General features: G+C 51.4%; 1 protein-coding gene across 1 annotated transcript; it reads left to right on the forward strand.

The window, feature by feature from the left end:
• Nucleotides 1-516: 516 nt before the first annotated feature.
• Nucleotides 517-13,895, forward strand: LOC116781104 (serine/threonine-protein kinase STE20-like). The gene is made up of 19 exons (XM_032676704.1): nt 517-893; nt 1,352-1,481; nt 2,787-2,855; nt 3,140-3,333; nt 4,189-4,316; nt 4,516-4,685; nt 5,444-5,590; nt 6,167-6,301; nt 6,567-6,710; nt 7,252-7,386; nt 7,839-8,004; nt 8,178-8,241; nt 8,408-8,456; nt 9,698-9,807; nt 10,146-10,263; nt 11,093-11,192; nt 11,628-11,824; nt 12,585-12,722; nt 13,809-13,895. Exons 1-19 carry the CDS (start codon nt 862-864, stop codon nt 13,893-13,895), a joined length of 2,313 nt encoding a protein of 770 aa, XP_032532595.1. The 5' UTR covers nt 517-861.
• The last annotated feature ends 1,186 nt before the right edge of the window (nt 13,896-15,081 follow it).

The following is a 15,081-nucleotide window of genomic DNA, read 5'->3' on the forward strand; positions in this document are numbered from 1 at the left end:
AGAGAAGCCCATCCTTCAGTAAGTGGGAAAGGCCCTTTTGACCTTCCTGGTGCTTGAGAATTGTGGAGCAAGCTGTGAGCTTGGCCTCTTGCAGTAGAGTGCCAGCCTGGTGGGCTGAAAGACAGTCCATTTCCGTGCCTGCATCAGCAGTAGCAAAGGGATCGCTGCCTGTTTCCTAATGTTCCATCAAAGAGCTTTTTAACAGAGAAAAGTCAAGGTTTGCAACAGAAGGTTGCTTGCTGATTGCAGCCAGGGTGCAATATCGAATTCACAATAATATGCATTACTGTCTCAATAATATGCATTACTGTCTCATGCAAATTAGCCCATTTGCATGTACTTTGGACTTAGAATGGACTTAGAATCCTCCTTCCATCCAAGTTCATGATTTCTCCGCAGTCAGCAGGAAACAGAAGCTCAGCAGAAATCAGGTCCAAAAAGACACGTTACTCCCTGTCCCTCACGCTGCTGTCTGTCCACAGAGCACAACACCAGCATCAGAACCTCCCCTCCCCTGGGGGCAGCTGCCCCTCTCCATGGACTATCTAAGGAGCTCCTGGCACAGCTTAGACCACACCCCTAACTTTGACAGGCCCCAAGGCTGGGGAGAAGAATCCTACCCAGCTCTGCATTGGAGAGGGAAGGGCTGAAGGGCTGGCAGGCACTTCCTAAGGGCCGTTCCCTAAACCTTGGAAGACTGAGGAGAAGTCAGTTGAACAGATCAGAGAAGGGAAATGCTCCCTGCTTCTATTGAGACACGTACATACCAACTCCAGAGTCATTTTGCAGGCCCTGACAGAAGAGCTTTCTGCCCGTCAGGACTCCACAGCCCAGACGGAAAAGGTGGAGTGGCAGGAGAGGATGGATGGAGGGCTCAGTGTCCAGGAGCTCCTGTGAGTGTTAAGCTTTCTTGCTTTCTCTGGGCAGGGGTGGGCATTGCTGGGCTTTAGGAGGCCCACCGTCAAAGAAGGAATTTTGCCGCCTCGTCGTTTGTAGCACAGACAGGAGAAGGGAGCACTTGGGCTTGGGGAAGTCCCATATCCAATGTATCAAAAAGGAGAATAAGACCTAGCAGGCAGGAAGCTGTTCAGTTGAGTATACCTGAGCTTCCTGGAAAAGGAAGCTGATTTCTGGAAGCTTGTTTCCCTTTCTCAAGGACAATTGTTTCACCTGCGTCAAGGACAAAGAGTGACACAGCTCTAGTCAGGGAATTCCAGCATTCCTTCAGTGGAACTAGAAGGCTGTTGGAAGTCACTCCAGCTGCCATCTGTGGGACACAGGATGTAGTCTTGGTTTTGGAAAGGAGACTGTTTTGCTCTTAAAGACTTGTTTGTCTGTCCCATTCTCACAGACCAAAGCAGCTGGCGGTAGTTGAGAGAAAACCCTCCTTCTCAGAGCAGGAGTTGGCAGTGGAGGAATGGCAGCTCCAGAAGGATCTGCTGAAGGAGGAGAAAGCTGACCTTACCCAGGCACTGGCAAAGGTATGGTCACTTTCTTCCTCAGTGGCACTTGTGGGAGAGGGAGTTGCACTGGCAAGACCAGCCCAGATGCTGTTCCGGGCAGTAGAAGGCAGGGACAGGCTTGTTCTCCTTCTTGGAAAGAAGCAGGACCAGGGCAGTGACCACTGCCCTGTACTCGGCACTGGTGAGCCCGCGCCTCAAATCCTGTGTTCAGTTTTGGGCCCCCCACACCTAGAAAGACATTGAGGGGCTGCAGTGTGTCCAGAGAACGGCAAGGGAGCTTGGGAAGATTCTGAAGCACAAGTCTGATGAGGAGCAACTGAGGGAGCTGCGGGTGTTCAACCTGGAGTAAAGGAGGCTGAGGGAGGTCTTCAGCCAGACTTCCCTGAGTTTAGAAATGACAGTGGGCTGCTCCCTGCCAAGCCTCCCCTCATTGCATGCTGCTGCTTGACACACTGACGGAGGTGATACCTTCCTCTTGGGCTTTTTGTCTTTTGTTTTTTCCTGACAAGGAGTATTCTGGTGTCATCTCACTTCCTTCAGCAAGCAAAGTTGCTTTTGCTCAACCTTTCCTGAAAGTTTCCAGCACTAGAGTTTCAGTTTGTAAGGTGTCAGTTCTGGAAGTACTGTTGTAGGAAAACATGTTGTTTGGAGGAGGAACATTTGTGGGAATAGAGCTGTTCTGGTCCCAGGCAAGCCAGTAGGACCTTACACATCCCTTTGGAGTTAGCAGTGCCTGTGCCTTGTGGCAGCCCTGGGTATTAGTATATGCTGTGTTATGGGCATGGGAATTTAGCAGAAAATACCGCCCCCCCTTGCATCCCAGCTGGTCCTCAGGGATCAGAGGGGCTGGGTGTGGCTGGCCTTCATTTCTGATTATAGCCACTTTAGCACTGTTAAGACCAGAGGGTCTTGTTGAACTTACAGGACAACTTGCACAAGCACAGATGCACAACTGGTGCAGTTACCAGTCCAGTGCCATAGGTCTGATCGCATTCCCTAAGCACTCATATGCTCCAGTCACCAATAGTGCTGTTTAGTGAAGCAACAGGAAAGCAAGTTCAGAATTGCCAGTGATAAATGGACTAACTACCTAAATGTTGGTGTGTGTCACAACAGAAAGTGTAGCAAGGGAGACCGAAACGCAAGACAGATAGATAGATAGATAGACAGATAGATAGACAGATAGATAGACAGATAGATAGATAGATAGATAGACAGATAGATAGATAAAATATCTGTAGTCCTGGGTATGCTAGAATGCAACGCTCCCTTGTCTCTTTAGTGAGCCTGAGCCTGCCTTTTAACACTTTTGCTTTTTCACAGGGAAGGGAGCGTGTCTATTGGCTGCTACAGAGGCGTGGTGCTCTTCTGTGCCTCACTGAAGCGACAGCGGTGCGTGAGACCTCTGCTTCACTCCAGACATCCCACAGTTTTCAGGCTTTGCTGGAGCCAGGTGCAAGACAAGCAAGAGGCCCAGCTCCTCTTTCTCTCCCCCAGCCTCACCAGTCAGGTCTTCACTGTCTTAAAGCAACAGTGTACCATTCTGACCATTTACCAGAGTGTGCCATGCAGCAGATGCTCTGAAACTTTGAGCCCATAGATTCCAAAGTGGCAGGGTCTGGCTCTGCACAGAGCTCCCGAGGAAGGACTCTAACTGTAATTTGCCCTGCTTTCAGATTTGCCACCAGCCCGAGTCAGCTAGCAGGGGTCTGGAGCAGCTGCTCCAGGACTTCTCTTGCCAAGGGCACGCCCTGGCCCAGGTGACCAGAGAGAAGGAGTTGCTGGTGCATGAGAGGGCTGCCCTAGAGGCCCGAGTGGCAGCCATGGAGCAGGACCTACAAGGCCTTTCAGAGCAGCTGGCAGAGGCCAGGTAAAGGCAGGGAGGAGACCTCCTGGTGGGGGGGACAGGATTGAAGGTCTGCAATTGTAAAGGTGGTAAGCACTACAGGAGCACTAATTGAATCCCGTGTGCTCTGCAGATGCTCTTCACCTTCCATGGACAATGGAAGAGTCCGGAGGAAAAAGTAAAGTAGACTGTGATTTGAATGTTACTTTTTGGGCAGCTTAAGCTGGCAGAGCTCTCCTGAGCCTTGGGCTGCCATTTGTGAGCCCCTGCACATTCCTGTACCAAGTCCCAAGAAAGCCAACTTGGCTCTGAATGGAGTAGTAGGGAAACCATGCAGACGCTCACTGAATCCTGAAGTTTCCCTCTGGTTTTGGTTTCTTCTTCTATGCTTCTGAACAGCAATCTTTCCTTGCCAAGTAGTTTGACATGGAATCTTCAGAACTCCAGGCCCTTACGTGCAAACACTGTGAGCGGGTCGCTGCCATTTAGGGTGAAGCTGGAGGGTCACGCTGAAAATCTTGAGAGCCTTCTGAGCTAACTCTTGTGAAGCATGTACAGGACCTAGAGTTGGGTACAGCAGCAACAGCAGGGAAAGGTCTTTTGACTTCTCAACAGTATCTGGGCATTCTTGTTCCTCATTCATGTCCATCCACCTCTCTAAACTGCCAAGTTCCTTTGGATGGTCCTCTTCCTCTTTAAACACAGTCAAGTCATTTGGGCTCCCATCTGCTTAGGGAGCAATAAGTAAAGGTAGCAAGTTTATCTGTTACCTTCCAGTGAGTTAAACTGCAGGACCTTGAGCCACATCTGACTGGAAACCCTCTCAGGGTGGGTGTCAGGAGCAAGAAAGTGATTTCTCTTCATCTCCACAATTTGTAGGTCTGCAAAGGAGAGCGTGCAATGCAGCCTCTTTGAGGCTCAGCAGCACGTTTCTCAGCTGGAGATGGTCAGGAGTCGCCTGCAACTCCAAGTTCACACAGTCACGCAGGCCAAGGAGGTGATACAAGGTGAGAGCCTCATGCACTTTGTTTCTGGTGATCCCCCTGCCCAGAGAAGTTGCTGTGAAACCAGCTCTGTCCGCTGGGCCTCTGGGGAGAGAAGGAGCTGGGGGCAGGTCCTTCCCGGACTGAAACTGAAAGGGCTTAAGGTCAGTAAAGTCCTACTGCTTGTGTAGACTCTGAATCTTGCCCTTTGTCGTGTTTGCAGGGGATCTCAAGTGCCTTCGGCGTGACCTGGAAGCACAGAGATCCCTCATGAAGCGGGAACGGGAAGAGGTGGCACAACGGCTGCAGTGGACAGAAGAGCAGTGCAGCCAAACGCTCAGGCTTTGGGAACGTGCTCAGGAAGAGGAAAAAAGAAAGCTCCTGCAAAACCTGGTAGGAATCAATACACCTCTGAATGTCTCAGGCAAACTTTGTGACTGCCCGTAGCAGAATAACAGCATGAAAGGGCAGCACTCCTCTGCCATAGGCCAGACCTTGCTGGGCAAGGCAACAGAGCCAAGGGCTCGCAATTGAAGGCCCGTGAAGACCCACAGGACTGTGCTGGGAGAGTAAATGCAGCCACTGATTGAGTGAGGAGCATAAGACGAGTTCCCCAGAAGGCTGCTAATCTCTACCCAAAGCATGGCAGCAAAGGGCAGGATCTTCCTGACTCCCCCCTGCCATGAAGTGGGTTGCTAACATTGCTGCCAAGTGCAGTCACAGGAAATGGCTTCCTTTCTTGCTGTCCTTCCACCATGGACAGAGAAGTTACCTTTGGTCTTGAAGCCTATGGAACAGGCTCCTTATTATTCCTGGTCCTTCAGTTGGTGGCCTGTCTTGTGACTAGGGCATTGGGGTACTGGCCTCCTCCTGGCCCTGCAGTCCGTCTGCAGCTTGTCCTGCATGAAAAGGCCTGTGAACTTTGACTACAGAGCCTCTGAGAATAAGGAGGAATCCTGAGGAGAGAGGTGCCAGGAAAGGGGCAGCCACGAGAGAGGGGAAGGGGACCTCTCCACTCTTCCCCCTGCTGAGCCTCCTTTTCAGTTCCTTGCTCAGACAGGATTTCTGGAGGGCACAGACGAAGCTTCCCTTTCTTGATTTGAGGAGCTTGGCTGGGGCTTCACGTCCAAGTGTCTTCCTCCCCTCATCAGGCAAGCGAGCTGGAAGGCCAGCGTTTGGAGACACGGGAGCTGCTGAAGCAACAGCAAAACCTCATGGCAGAGGCAGAAAGGGAGCACGAGAGAACGCTCTTTGAGATGATGCAGGAAGCTGCCACCGTGAAAGCTGAACAAGCAAAGGTAGGAGGCAGAGCCAAGCAAGAGGGCAAAACTGTGAAAGGAGGGTTTGTGTGGTACGTTTGAATCTTCTGGGCTCCCTCGGGTTAGTGCTTCTCTGGACACTGCCCGTCTGGGTAGAATTGTGTCTCAGATGCCCCTTTGTAGACAGGAGTGATGCTTTAGCAACCATGGGAGCTTGGGCCATGAGGGACAGGGCCTCTCACGTGAGAGGCTCCCAGAGCATAGATTGAAGGAAGGCAGGGACAGCGTTGCAGGCCTGAAGAGAACACAAAGCCCAGAAGTGTCTCTTCTTGCACAAGAGGAGGGATAGCCTGGCCAGCAAGGCTATCAGACACTTCAGCAATGCCACCCCTTTCCTCTTAGCTGCCTAAGAGCTGGCTGGAGTTTCAGTTGTGGCTGGATCATGTTCATACGGCCTGTCTCACTTAGGAGTCTGTGCCTCCCATTGGGCAGAGGATGTCCCAGGAGAGCAGCAGCCCAGTGCTTTGGGAATGCATGAGCCTATCAGTCTTTGAAGCTTGCCACACCAACGTTGTGTGGGAAGTTTAAAGCCATCGTGTCTTCCTTTCTGTGCAGCTCCTGCAAGAAGTCGAGCGTGAGAAGACTGCGCTGTTGGAGAGGCTCTGCCAGACTCAGGTAGAGCTGCTCCAAACCCGGCAGCAGCTAGGGCAGCTCAGGCAGCAGGTGAAAGAGGAGAGAGAAAATGGGCAGGTAAGCCTGAGGAGCCCACTGGCAGAGGAGAGGGCCTGCAAGGTAGACCTTGGGACTGAGGAGGGAAGGACTACAGCAGGCCCTGAAAGCAAAGAGCCCTGCAGGCTCCAGAGATGAGCCCCAGGAAGGAAGGCTTGGGCTGGAAGCAGAGCTGGGTGCAGAAGCAGAGCCAAGTGACTGAATGAATGGGATTTTGAGCTTGCCAGAGGGAAAACCCGAGCGTGACGGCAGGTCCCAGGAACTTTCTCTCCCTTTGTGTTTCCAGGACATCAAGGAAAAGCTGGAAGCAGAGCTGCAGGAAGCTCAGAGTAAGATGAAGGCAGTGGAGAGGAGGCAAAAGGAAGAAATGGCAAGACTGCAAGAGGAAATCAGTCTCCTGCTTCAGCACAGGGAGGCTCTACAAAACCAGGTGAGTGAAACAGCGGTAGGCACCGCAGTCACGCAACAGGTGCTCTCTGCCCTTCTTGCCTTTCCATTGCAGAGCAGCAGGCTGCTGGGGGTAATCCCTCTGACTGCCATCCTGCTGTGGTCTGCGTTACAGCTGCTCTGGAGGAGACTTACTGGGCCGCTGACTCTCAGCTGCCACCCTGGACAGCAGGGCTAGTCCTCTGGCTGCTTGGCCAGCAATCATCCCCATGCATTTGTGCTGGCCTGTGACTGCCAGCCTAGTTTTTGAGGTGTTTGTTCAGCTGAACATGGGGACCCAGATACATCTGGGAACAAGTCGACCTTATCCATTGTACGTCTTGTCCTCATTCAGCATGGGGTGAACTTTCAAGCTGTTCTTTCCCTTTCCTCATCGTCACTGATATGGCTGACAGTGACAAGCTGTAGTCTCAGACTGCTTTGCTCTGTTTGCCTGGAGGTGGCAGAGTGGACATGTCAGCTCGCAACCTCACACCAATGTTGTGTGGCAAGTTGAAAGCCATCTCCTCCACCTTCCTGTGCAGGTCCTGCAAGAAAAGGCACGTGAGAAGACAACTCTCTTGGAGAAGCTGTGCCGGACTCAGGTAGAGCTGCTCCAAACCCAGCAGCAGCTAGAGCAGCGCAGGCAGGAGGCAAGAGAGGAGCGAGAGAATGGGCAGGTAAGCCTGAGTGGGGGGGGGCAGTAACAAGGGCCTGCAAGGTAGATGTTGGGACTGAGGAGGGAAGGACCACTGCAGGCAAGTCCCAGCAGGTGATGGGTGTCAAAGCTGAGCAAGATCTGAGTGAGGCACAGGAACTGTCAAGGCAGAAGGTGCTGCAGGCTGAACACTTGCCTAAGATTTGAAGGAATAGAGGAGACAAAGGGAGGAGATAGAGCATCACAACAGGGAGCTGCAAGGGTGTCTGCAGTCCTTGGAGGGTGAAGGGAGTAGTTGGGACGAAGTGGAGCGGTCATTGTTGCAGCCATTTCTCAGAAAATCTGTGAAAATGTTTAATGAATCAGTTTAAGAGTCCTGGAGGCGGCATCATCGTGAAGCCTTGCATTTGAAATGTGATCTCTGGGGCATCTCTGCCAGCCACCTTTCTGACACAAACCAACTGCTTGTTCCAGATCTACAGAGGCGAACCTGCCAGCGAACCAGTGGCTGCAGCAGCCCCCTCTAACGGAGCCTCCACTCCCCAGCCTGAGAACTCGAGCCCCAGCAGTTCATCCAGCTCACGCCTGGACACAGAGCAGCTGCGAGAGCTGAGAGAGGAGGAGTCCCTGAAGCTGCTGAGTACGTCTTGTGTATTTCTTGTCTGCTAGAGCAGTGTGCTGTGTGCATGTCTCAGCATGAGCTGTGCCACATGTTCCTCCTCACTCTGCTGTCACAGAGGGGCTGCCTTTTGGATCTGCTGGAAACTGCTATCTCTGCTATGAAGTGAGCATGTTGCATTTTGCTTCTTTCAGGGAGCATTGTGAGTGTGGGAGATCCACTGAAGAAATACACTGGATGGGAAAACATTGGCAAAGGGTGAGTGCGACCACACTTCCTTCGACAAAACCAGGGGCCAGGTGTTTTGCTGGTACCACATTCAAGCGCGAAGTCAGGCAAGCTCCCAGTGTGTTCAGACCTGGGGCTCAGAGTCTCCCGTCTCTCAGTGCTGATCAGAATTTCTTCGCTGCTGTTCTGTTTCCAGGGGTTTCGGCACCGTGTACAGAGCATTCGATGCTGTCACGGGAGGAGAGGTAAGTGCCAACAACCCCGCAGCTTTTGCAGCTCTCGAGTGCTCTCCTCTGTGGCTGGAGCTCTGGGTCACTGCTCTTTGCTGCACAGGCTGTTGCCCTGAAGCCCAGGCTAGAGGCAGCCTGCAAAATGCATCTGGGGCAGACTTTGTCCTTCTTCACTACCTGAAAGAATGCAAGGAGGGCAGCGTTATCTTTCAGAGAAGGACACGCTAGCGTGGTCTCACTTGATAAATGGGCATTGACTGGCTGATGGCGACTGCCCTCATTCAGGCCCAATTTCTCTTCATCCCAGGTTCAGACACAGAGAGGATTTAGCTTTTTTCCCACCAGGGCTTTCATCTTGAAAATCTAATGCAAAAGCCAATGAAGGAGAGACCACGTTTGCAACACAGCTTTGTGGTTCAGTCCTAGTGAAGCTAGTTGGCACACATAGTGATCAATGAGAACGTGTTTACCAAGAGCAAAGATCTCTCCTGAGCAGTACCATCCTGGTTTGATCTGGTGTCCAGGACAGCCCATTACAGAGATGCTATTTGTAATAAGCAGACACGGTAGTGTCTTAGAGAGTCTCACTGCTCTTTGGGGTTCCAGCTCCACATTCCTGAATTCTCATTTCTGGCTGTCAGCAAAGACATCAGGATCTTCCTGCTACTTCCTTATCCACCTGCACTGCTGTGCTTGGGAACTGTGCTTAGAGAGAGGTGCTCAAGGCGTCTAAAAGCACTAAGCCTCTCTTATCACCCAGGCCATATCCAATTGCAAATCTCAACCATTTGCTCTGTAATATGATTGCTTTCCTGCACAAGTGAGAATAGCAGCAGTTTGTGAAATACGCATCAGACCCCCTAGAAAGGCTAAGGGATTACCAGCTGTTTGGATACACTTTCACAAGAGCATCATTGCTTTGTGCTTGCAAATCGTGTGTAAATGATAACAGCAGTGACGGACTAAGGCCCTTGGGGAAGAATGTGGGTGCAGAGTGTTGTTAGAGCTTTGGGGTTGCTAGTTTAGAGACCATTTCTGCCAAGTGGATAAGGCAAAATATCCATGGGCCTGGGCCCTGTAACTGGCACCCGAGCCAGAGGAGAAAGGGGCTGTTGTCAGGTCAGTTATGAATTGCTCTGATGTCAAACCACGAGGCCGTTGGGCTCGGCTTGGCTGTGTCACAATCGTGCACTCCATGCTCCTTGTGGTCTCCTGCAAGAGACGTCTCAAGTTCGTGGTTTTCAACGTCATTTTAGGTGGCCATCAAGCTAGTCAATCTCCATCAACAGAGAAAAGAGGAACTCCTGAAAGAAATCCTGGTCTTGAGGGAGAAGAACCACCCCAATATTGTTACCTATGTAGACAGGTAAGCAGTTCTGGTGTTATCATGGGAATGTTCATTTACAGGCTTTCAAGGCAAAGGTTAAAACGCCCTTGACTCCCTGGCAGAAAATGGATCTTTTCATTGTTATTAATCTACTTGGATAGCATGTATGGGAGGAGATTGCATTTTGTCTGCATTAGTGCTTCCCGGCAGACACAGTTGGAAGACTGTTTTCCAAAACCTGGATCTCTTACTAAATCAACAGCCTCTATGTTCTCTCCCTCCATCTTTTCTCAAAGGGTTGACTCAGGAGAGCAGCTTTTCCATAAGGCAATTGAGCTGTGCACATTCCTCTCCACGCTGTTGTTTTCTTCTTCCAGCTACCTTGTCAGTCAGGAGCTCTGGCTGGTGATGGAGCACATGGACGGAGGCTCTTTGACTGACGTTATTAGCGAGACATGGATGGCCGTAGGACAGATAGCAGCTGTCTGTCGGGAGGTAAGGGATCCCACCTGTGCTTCTGATGGCTTGGAATGGATTGTCCTTGTAAAGAGGTGGTGTGAACAGCAGTGATTTCATCTTCAGAGCTTTGGTCCTCTCTTGCTCTTATCATCCGGAGGAGAAAGAGGCTCTCAAGTGAACTGCCTGCCAGTGTCCCTGCACTTCCTATACTCTGCTCCTATGATACTCTTATCTACCCTGGTTGTACTCTCTCCCTCTGTGGTTTTTCAAATGCATTTCTTGTTCCCCACTTGGCCTCTCTGAACATTTGCCTGGAACCTGTCTGTGCTGCATTGCTTGCCTGTAAAAGCAAAGGTGCTGGTGGCAGAAGTTGGAAGGAATGGCAAAGAAAACTCCAGACTCATTGCTGCCACTCCTCAGCTTCAAAGGACAGCATTGCACGCAAGATGGTGTTTGCTTCTGAAGACTGACTAATGTGTTACTTCCAAGGCTGCTGGCGACGCTAGCAAGAAAATCTTGATCGTGCGGCCTCCCGCCCAGAAGCCACCAACTTTGTGCCATTTGTTGGCAAAGCCTCCTTTGTCTTCTGGGGGCAGAGAGCACAAGCACTGCAGCAGCAGTCATTCTGGCTGGGTTTGCTGGGCACTGGAGCAACAAGGCCTGTTTGTCTTTCAAAGCTAATATGCCTTCACTTGGAAAGACACTGCTCTCCTAGTGTTGCAGCAGCAAGCTCTTCCTCTTGACAGCACCGTGCCCTGTCACTGCTCACTATTCCCCTAGAAACGGTGGAATCTTTTACAGCAGTTCTTGGGTGATGAAATCCCATCACTAAGTTTTACCCTCCTGTTTGTTTTTTCTCTCTCAGTGCCTGCAGGGACTGGCTTTCCTTCATTCCAACTGGGTCATCCACAGAGACATCAAAAGCGACAACATTCTTCTGGGCCTGGACGGAGCGGTGAAGTTGGGTGGGTATTCTTGCTTGGGCTCAGCGTTCCGGGGATGCGGTGTGGGGCTGCTGTGGAGTCACTGCCACGTCCCCAACAGTGGTGCTTGGCAGAGTGCATGGACCACTCCTGCAGGCAAAGAGCACAGCTGCAAGGGGCAGAGAGGTCTAGACAGGAACATGATGTTAAGAGTGGCTTGGTTTGGGTGCGTCCCTTCTAGGGGCAGCGAGTTACAATCAAAACTTTCAGGTGAATAAATGGAAGGCACCGCATGAAGCATGGGGATTTTTGTTCAGGGGACAATGCCTTATTTGCTTGGTTGCAGCCTTGAGGAAACAGAGCATGGCCACTTTCCCTGATACATCCAGCACCGCACTCTCAGACCTTGAGTGGGCAATTCTTTTCCTTGGGTTCCTCACTGAAGCTTGTTTGAACAGGGTTTGTCTTTCTCCTCAGCTGATTTTGGCCTCTGTGCTCAGCTCAGCCCTGAGCACAGGAAACGGAGCTCCATGGTCGGGACTGTTTACTGGATGGCCCCTGAAGTTGTGAGAAGCCAACCCTACGGCCCCAAGGTGGACATCTGGTCTCTCGGCATCGTGGCAATAGAGATGCTGGAAGGAGAGCCTCCTTACTTTAAGGAGAGCCCTTCCATGGTAAGGTGCAAAGACCCTCAGACACCGGTGTCTTTGTAATCTGTCCCATCTTCTGTCTCCCATGAGACAAAATGCCATTCCCACCTGCTTGAACTACTTCCACCAAGGTCCCCTTCTAAAAATGTCCCTGCAGCACACCAGCATCTGCTGGAGCTCTCTTGCCCTCACCGGGAGAACCTCAGAAGGGAAGTGGCACGTGGCCACTTCGGAAACCTTTCCTCTTGACCTTCAGCGATGCTTGAAATATCTGGTGCGCTTTTGGATCTCTCTGAGCTCTGTCTCTCAACTAGACAGTTTCAGGCTCCTAAATCATCTCTCTATTGTTCTGTCCTGTGGCTGGGTGGTCTGGGTAAGTTTAGGATCTTGCTTTCACAGACTGCAGCCCTAACTGTCTGCCGAATCCTTGGCAGAAAGAAATTGAGGGGCTTACTGCCCCTTTGCACCTCCTGCAAGCACGGATTTCCTTTGAGCTGGACTTGTTTCTCTTTGCCGGCTGCATCACAGGAAACCAGAGTTCAGCTTCCCATAGACCTTTTTCCGTGCTTGTAGAAATCTTGCAAAGGGGTGCTACCTAGCTAAAGATGACTCCCTCACGATTCGTGGTGCTGAAGAAATTGGCAACTGAAAGAGCTCCGCTTGTCCTGGCACTGCTGTTCCGCAGTCGGGTGAACGTGGCTGGAGCTTAACCAGTGGGGTCTGGGTGCTCAGGTGCGGCTATGGAAGAAAGAGGGAGAGAGTCTCATGTTTCCTTCTTCTTCAGGCTCAAGACCTGATAGCCACAGGAAGGACACCAAAGCTGCAGAACCCCTGGCTACACTCCTCTCTCCTGCATGACTTCCTGAACTGCTGCCTGCAGAGGGATGAGGAGAGGCGAGCGTCTGCCCAGGAACTTCTGCAGGTAAAGAGGGAAGCGGCTGCAGGTGGAACAGCTGTCCCATCTCAGGCATGGCTTCTCGGCTAAACTCCAAGGCATCAGAATGGGACCCCCTCCTGGTAATCTCCACGCCTGGTGCTTTTCCAATGAAAACTAAATAGGATCCTACACTGCTTGGGGTTGCAAGGCACCTGTGAAGGTCATCAAGTCCAACCGCCCTGCCCTGGGCGGGGACACCTTCAAGGAGATCAGGTTGCTCCCAGCTTCTTTTGGCCTGACCTCAAATGTTTCCAGGGCTGGGGCACCTCCCAGCTCTCTGGGCAACCTGTGCCAGCGTTTCACCGCTCTCCCCGTAAACAGTTTCTTCCCTAGACCCAGTTTGAGTTGACTTTCTTTTAGTTTCAATCCAGTTCCCCTATTGCAACTGGCCCGGTGAACAACTGTTGTCCCCATGCTTCTTCTAAGCTCCCTTGAAGTATGGAAAGGTGGCAAGAAGGTCTCCTTGGGGCCTGCTCTTCTCCAGGCTGAACAAGCCCCATTCTCTCAGCTTTTCCTCAGAGGAGAGCTTCCACCTTCTGATCATTCCTGTGGCCTGCTTTTGCACTTTGATGCTGCATTCAGTTTGACCTGGTAGCAAAAGACCTGAAGTAGGACAATGCCAGGCCTGAAATGGTGCTGGAGGAGCCCAACGGAAGCAGTCCCAGCCGAGCGGTCTGAGATTTGGCTGTGTTTGAGGTGGTGGAGGATCCTGAGCAATGGCTTATGCCTCTCCTCTCTTTGGGCAACTAAACTAGCCCATGCCTGGAGAAAAGAGGAACCTAAGGGAGTCTCCTGAAAGGAGCAAAGCCCTGGGACAGCAAGCAGCATTCCCAGAGTGCTGTCAGGGCGAAACACCCAGGAAGCAGAAGAGACCCTGAGGAATGGATTTGTGGATTATGGGCCAGCTTTGCCTGGGATAGCAAGGTCCTGGACATGAAGACAGAGATGCAGATGGTCCCCTCCATCCTATTTCTGCATCTTTCTGGCAAGCAGAGGAGGCCTGCTTGAGCCTGTGAGGAAGGGAGTTTGGAAAGTAATGCTTCCTCTCTTTTTTTTTTCCCCTTTGGGCAGCATCCATTTCTACAATCAGCCGAGCCTCTCTCCAGGCTGGTTCCTGTGATCATTGCAGCGAAGCAGTCAAGGGAGTACAGGAGATAACAAGACCATTTCCGGACGGCTTTCTTGACTGGGACTCAGAATAAAAACTCGGTAAGACCTCAACTCCACTGGAAGATTCCCTTCCTTGTCACCCTGTGAAGAAACTCTACATTCACTTCTCAATTGTCCATTGTTTCTTACAGATGGAAAGTCCCAATTCTACGGTTTTTAGTATGGTCTGGAATTGGGAAGAGTCTCCTTCCTTGATCAACTCCACAGTGAACCGAACGGAACGGAACTGAACTGAAGGAAGGGAGGGAGGGAGAGAGGGCTGGGGGAGGCAGGGGAGGGAGGGAGGAGGAGGAGAGAGGGAGGGAGGGAGGCAGGAGAGGAAGGGAGGTGAGGGGAGGGAGAGAGGGAAAGAGGCAGGAAGGAAAGAAGGCCAGAAGGAGAAAGGCAGGAAGGAAGGGCGAGAGGCATTTCACCAAGGTGAAAAGGTAAAAGGTGTAATTCTGGCTCATTCCCAGTAGACGGCTCCCAAAGCATGGAGGGGACAGCAATGCTGAATGGCCCTTAGGGACATAGTTCAGTGGTGGACATGGCTGTGTTTTGTTAGACTGGATGATCCTAAAGATCTTGTCCTCGCTGCACAATCCTATAACCCTGCAGAAACCCTCAAGTGGTGGCAGAAACCCTCTCCTGATGCCAAACCCTGTAGGAGCCCTGACCAGGCTTGTCAGGGACATGCAGGTCTGGCTGGCTTCTTGCCCACATCAGCAAATAAGTGGACAATGGGAGAAGGGTGTTTCTTTTCTTCTGTTTTGATGGGGACACTTCTCAAAAAGAAGCTTCATTGGCCCATCAACTGCAATTTGCCAAGTCCAGGGAGAATTCTGCTAAGGAGGGCTCCGCCCTCTCCATCTCTCGAAAGGGCTATGTGGAGACCTTCCAGTCCAAGACAATTTCTCCTCAGGTGCCTTTTCAATTAACTTCAATTCTCTTCCTCATAGGAACACACTGCTTGGTCATCCGCCAGACAACCTCTGCTTTGGAAACTCTTCAATACTGGATGTCAAGACAAAAGAAAAAAAAAGAAGAAGATGGTGGAATGGCTTGTAATAAATAGTTGTTGGTTCATCTGCACTTCCCGGCATCGAAGTCTGTAGTGTCAGTCCCTGGGATCTGAGTAGCCCCAGTGCTTGCCACTGGAACTTGAGTAGCTGCACTGCTTATTGCAGGGAATGAA

Source organism: Chiroxiphia lanceolata, chromosome Z (assembly GCF_009829145.1).
Source record: "Chiroxiphia lanceolata isolate bChiLan1 chromosome Z, bChiLan1.pri, whole genome shotgun sequence".
NCBI classification, from domain to species: domain Eukaryota; kingdom Metazoa; phylum Chordata; class Aves; order Passeriformes; family Pipridae; genus Chiroxiphia; species Chiroxiphia lanceolata.